Source organism: Mesoplodon mirus, assembly GCF_964341445.2.
Source record: "Mesoplodon mirus genome assembly, chromosome: 1".
Taxonomy (NCBI): Eukaryota; Metazoa; Chordata; class Mammalia; order Artiodactyla; family Ziphiidae; genus Mesoplodon; species Mesoplodon mirus.
In genome coordinates this window covers 20,819,399-20,825,338 of record NC_138976.1, presented here as the reverse complement: position 1 = coordinate 20,825,338, position 5,940 = coordinate 20,819,399, and the positions used below count along the sequence as shown (strand labels likewise).

At 44.0% G+C, this 5,940-nt stretch overlaps 1 protein-coding gene across 1 annotated transcript; it reads left to right on the top strand.

Moving 5' to 3' along the window:
* The first annotated feature begins 1,156 nt into the window (after window positions 1–1,156).
* Window positions 1,157–4,470, top strand: LOC309799779 (UDP-N-acetylglucosamine--peptide N-acetylglucosaminyltransferase 110 kDa subunit-like). The gene has a single exon (XM_082613313.1). It carries the CDS (start codon window positions 1,214–1,216, stop codon window positions 4,352–4,354), a length of 3,141 nt encoding a protein of 1,046 aa, XP_082469439.1. The 5' UTR covers window positions 1,157–1,213; the 3' UTR covers window positions 4,355–4,470.
* The last annotated feature ends 1,470 nt before the right edge of the window (window positions 4,471–5,940 follow it).

The following is a 5,940-nucleotide window of genomic DNA, read 5'->3' as shown; positions in this document are numbered from 1 at the left end:
CATAGTCAATTACATGTGGTGTCTGGAAATCACATAATAGCCTCACTTCAAACATCTCCTTAGGGCTTCCCTGGTGGCACAGTGGTTGAGAGTCCGCCTGCCGATGCAGGGGACACGGGTTCATGCCCCGGTCCGGGAAGTTCCCACATGCCGTGGAGCGGCTAGGCCCGTGATCCATGGCAGCTGAGCCTGCATGTCCAGAGCCTGTGCTCCACAACGAGAGAGGCCACAACAGTGAGAGGCCCGCGTACCGCAAAAAAAAAAAGAAAAAGAAAAAATCTCCTTAGCCAGATTTCAAAAATGCCTGTGGCCATTCCAATATGATCCAACGTAGCGGAATATGGTAGAAGGAAAACTGGCAAAGAAAGAGACGCTGGTCTTACCTGATGGAAGTTAAAATATCTCAATTTTCACAATTTTGCAAAAACCTATAATTACATGAAATAATTTCTAGGGTTCTTTGTAGGACCTAAAAAGGAACCCATAGGGTTGTGGAAAAACAATAGAAGCTACTATGATGAGAAGCCCGGGCACCGCAACAAAGAGTAGCCCCCGCTCTCCTCAGAGAAAGCCTGCAGGCAGCATTGAAGACCCAACACAGCCAAACTAAAAATAAATAAATTTATTTTTAAAAAGTAATACTCAGGTTTGAGGCATGAGAAATATGATGAGGAGAAAGTAGCTAATGTTTTCAGAACTTTTAAAATATCAAACTCAGTCTCTAAGATTTTAGCATTATATACAACATCGGTTACTTATTAGTGGTTTGGGAAGGCCAATTTAAAATTTTCTCATCTTACTGTATTGAAATTCACGGCCCTAATGTTTTCCACATTGACTGTATGAATGATGAAGGAAAGTCAATCATGTATTTCATTTCCAACTGGACAGAAAACAAAATTTAAAAAAGTGTTTGGACTACTGACATTTGATTTCTTCTAAGGCAAATGGATAGGTAATTTTTATTCCCTGATTAGGAGAAAAATGGTGGAAGAGGGCAGGGCTAAGAATTAAGATTTCAAGAGCGTGAGAGGTAGATGGCCAACCATAGTTCCTAAGGTTCGGTGCCTGTAACTGTTGCCGCTGCTTAAGCCTGCCGAAGCAGTGGTACAGCGGCTGCCCTCGTATTTGCTACCTCTAGAAACATTCTTACCAGTAGTGGTGGCAGCGGGACTCAATTACCCCCTTTTTTCACTCTCTCCAGAAGCTCCAGATGGCGTCTTCCGTGGGCAACGTGGCCGACAGCACAGAACCAACGAAACGTATGATTTCCTTCCAAGGTTTAGCTGAGTTGGCACATCGAGAATATCAGGCAGGAGATTTTGAGGCAGCTGAGAGACACTGCACGCAGCTCTGGAGACAAGAGCCAGACAATACTAGTGTACTTTTATTACTTTCATCTATACACTTCCAGTGTCGAAGGCTGGACAGATCTGCCCACTTTAGTACTCTGGCAATTAAACAGAACCCTCTCCTGGCAGAAGCCTATTCGAATTTGGGGAATGTGTACAAGGAAAGAGGGCAGTTGCAGGAAGCAGTTGAGCATTACCGGCATGCACTGAGTCTCAAACCAGATTTCATCAATGGTTATGTTAACCTGGCAGCCACTTTGGTAGCAGCAGGCGACATGGAAGGAGCAGTACAAGCTTACGTCTCTGCTCTTCAGTACAATCCTGATTTGTACTGTGTTTGCAGTGACCTGGGGAACGTGCTCAATTCCCTGGGTGGCTTGGAAGAAGCCAAGGCATGTTATTTGAAAGCAATTGAGATGCAACCGAACTTTGCAGTAGCTTGGAGTAATCTTGGCTGTGTTTTCAATGTACAGGGGGAGATTTGGCTTGCAATTCATCACTTGGAAAAGGCTGTCACCCTTGACCCCAATTTTCTGGATGCTTATATCAATTTAGGAAATGTCTTCAAAGAGGCACGGATTTTTGACAGAGCTGTGGCAGCTTACCTTCGTGCCCTAAGCTTGAGTCCAAATCACGCAGTGGTACATGGCAACCTGGCTTGTGTATACTTTGAGCAAGGCCTGATGGATCTGGCAATAGACACCTACAGGCGAGCTATTGAATTGCAACCACATTTCCCTGATGCTTACTGCAACCTAGCCAATGCTCTCAAAGAGAAGGGCAGTGTTGCCGAAGCAGAAGATTGTTATAATACAGCTCTCCGGCTGTGTCCCACACATGCACACTCTCTGAATAACCTAGCCAATATCAAAGGAGAACAGGGAAACATTGAAGAGGCAGTTAGCTTGTATCGTAAAGCATTAGAAATCTTCCCAGAGTTTGCTATTGCCCATTCAAATTTAGCAAGTGTATTGCAGCAGCAGGGAAAACTGCAGGAAACTCTGATGCATTGTAAGGAGGCTATTCGAATCAGTCCTACCTTTGCTGAGGCCTACTGTAATATGGGAAACGCTCTAACGGAGATGCAGGATGTTCAGGGAGCCTTGCAGTGTTATACTCGTGCCATTCAGATCAACCCTGCATTTGCGGGTGCCCACAACAGTCTGGCTTCCATTCACAAGGATTCAGGGAATATTCCAGAAGCAATTGCTTCTTATCGCACTGCTCTGAAGCTTCAACCTGATTTTCCTGACGCTTATTGTAATTTGGCTTATTGCCTACAGGTTGTCTGTGATTGGACAGACTATGATGAGCGAATGAAGAAGTTGGTCAGCATTGTGGCTGACCAGTTGGAGAAGGAGAGGTTGCCTTCTGTGCAGCCTCATCATAGTATGCTCTATCCTCTTTCTCATGGCTTCAGGAAGGCTATTGCTGAGAGGCATGGGAACCTCTGCTTGGACAATATAAGTGTCCTTCATAAACCACCGTATGAACATCCAAAAGACTTGAAGCTCAGTGATGGTCGACTGCGTGTAGGATACGTGAGTTCTGACTTTGGGAATCATCCTACTTCTCATCTTATGCAGTCTATTCCAGGCATGCACAATCCTGATAAACTTGAGGTATTCTGTTATGCCCTGAGCCCACATGATGGCACAAACTTCCGAGTGAAGGTGATGGCAGAAGCCAATCATTTCATTGATCTTTCTCAGATTCCATGCAATGGGAAAGCAGCTGATCGCATCCATCAAGATGGTATACACATCCTTGTAAATATGAATGGTTATACCAAGGGTGCTCGAAATGAACTCTTTGCTCTCAGGCCAGCTCCTATTCAGGCAATGTGGCTGGGGTACCCTGGGACTAGTGGCGCACTTTTCATGGATTATATCATCACTGATCAGGAAACTTCACCTGCTGAAGTTGCTGAGCAGTATTCTGAGAAGCTGGCTTATATGCCCCATACTTTCTTTATTGGTGATCATGCTAATATGTTCCCTCACCTGAAGAAAAAAGCCATCATCGATTTTAAGTCCAATGGGCACATTTATGACAATCGGATTGTGCTGAATGGCATCGACCTCCAAGCATTTCTTGATAGTCTATCAGATGTGCAAATAGTCAAGATGAAATGTCCTGATGGAGAAGACAACGCAGACAGCAGTAATACAGCTCTTAATATGCCTGTCATTCCTATGAATACTGTTTCAGAAGCAGTTATTGAAATGATTAACAGAGGACAAATTCAGATAACAATAAATGGATTCAGTATTAGCAATGGACTAGCAACTACCCTGATCAACAATAAGGCTGCCACTGGAGAGGAGGTGCCCCGTACCATTATTGTAACCACACGTTCTCAGTACGGGTTACCGGAAGATGCCATTGTGTACTGTAACTTTAATCAGTTATACAAAATTGACCCATCTACTTTGCAGATGTGGGCAAATATTCTGAAGTGTGTTCCCAATAGTGTACTGTGGCTGTTGCGTTTTCCAGCAGCAGGAGAAGCTAATATTCAACAGTACGCACAAAATATGGGCCTTCCCCCGAACCGTATCATTTTCTCACCTGTTGCTCCTAAAGAGGAACATGTTCGGAGAGGCCAGCTGGCTGATGTCTGCTTGGACACTCCACTCTGTAATGGACACACCACAGGGATGGATGTCCTTTGGGCAGGGACCCCCATGGTGACTATGCCAGGAGAGACTCTTGCTTCCCGAGTTGCAGCTTCCCAGCTCACTTGTTTAGGCTGTCTTGAGCTGATTGCTAAAAATAGACAAGAATATGAAGAGATAGCTGTGAAACTGGGAACTGATCTCGAATACCTGAAGAAAATTCGTGGCAAAGTCTGGAAGCAGAGAACATCTAGCCCTCTGTTCAACACCAAACAATACACGATGGAGCTAGAGCGGCTCTATCTACAGATGTGGGAGCATTATGCAGCTGGCTACAAACCTGATCACATGATTAAGCCTGTTGAAGTCACTGAGTCGGCCTAAATCATGACTGTGTGCCCAGGAGAATTACCCCTGTAGCTGAGCCTCAACCTTCTGGGGGAAAGGGAACTACTTTTTCAATATTATGTTGCAGATGGGTGACAGACAATGATAAGAAATAGCACAGCCAGACTTGCTTCCTGCATGATTATGATAGGGAGAGACACAAGAGATGGGAAACTACTGTTCCACAAGGAGTCTCCATAGAATTTTGCAGCAGCCAGGTGTTGCAGAATGCTGGAATGTCTGACCTTCCTTGCTGTTCCATGGGATGGATGGTTAGTGTGGAAGGGAGACAGAGATTGTCCAGCCATTTTGTGATTATCATAGATTGAGTCTTCTAAATAAATTTTTTCCTTTATGTTTTGGGTATTGTAGCTTTTCTTTTTTTTTTCTTTTTGCGGTATGCGGGCCTCTCACTGTCGTGGCCTCTCCCGTCGCGGAGCACAGGCTCCGGACGTGCAGGCTCAGCTGCCATGCCTCACGTGCCTACTTGCTCTGCGGCACGTGGGATCTTCCCGGACCGGGGCACGAACCCGTTTCCCCTGCATCGGCAGGCGGATTCTCAACCACTGCACCACCAGGGAAGCCCTATTGGAGCCTTTAAAAATGTTTGGTTTCAGGTATTTTTATTCATGTGAAGTGTATATGATTCTCTTGAGATAAGGTGTTAAGCTAAAATATTCCTTGTTTTAGTTTCTGAACTCTACAGATAAATGGGGACGTTGCTGGTGTAGTCTTTTTATAGGTTTTATAAACCACTTGAGCCTACATCGGTCATTTTAGTGTCTGACATAACGTTTGGAACTCTCGGTGCTTTGTTGGTTTGTAGATGATGGCTTCAATCCTTTTTCTGGTCCGTTTCCTTCTTCCCTTCCCCCCACTTTAAAAATTCTCCTGTAACTTGGCTAACAAAAAACCAAGTCTGATTCAAAACCTCCCAGAGTGTTTCTCTTAAACACATCATCTGGTGCCAAATTCAGATTCTTAGGAGTGCTTATTAATTATGAAGGGCACAGTTGTGGTACTGTCACTGATGATAATAATAATGGATTTTTGACCTAGAGTTTTGACCTATTTCACCAGTGTTTTACCGTTGACTGCCCCTCTATGCTGCTTCCAAAAGTGATAGTGTGTGATAAGATTTTTACTTTCATTTCTAAAGTTTGGGGTTTTTTTAGGTGAGTCCTGTTCTTCCTTTTTCTTTCAGCAGAAATGAAATCCCAGGTAAGTATTCAAATATTTGATCAGTAAGTCACAGTTATCTCCAGTACATAAATAACTTTCATCAAAAAACATGTTATAGGTAAAAAGCTCTGAAGGACCAGCTATGTATAAGATAATTATGATTCAGACCTTCTAGGGTATGATGTATAATAACTTGTCTTCCGGACGTGGTCTTGAAGCCTTTATGGATTCAGCCTCAGTAGTAGCGAACTGCACTGCTACTTGGTTTGGAGTACACATTAGACTATATCCCTCCTGGAGGTTGAGTTTTTGGTATTGAAGACCATAGGAATGAAATTCTTGAATTTCAACCGAGGATCGAGGGCTTGAGGCTTAAACAAGCCAACATCTGAATAGACGTT

What these genes read in the sequence shown, in the direction of transcription:
- LOC309799779 (XM_082613313.1), top strand. Translation starts at nt 1,214, where the DNA reads ATGGCGTCTTCCGTGGGCAACGTGGCCGACAGCACAGAACCAACGAAA.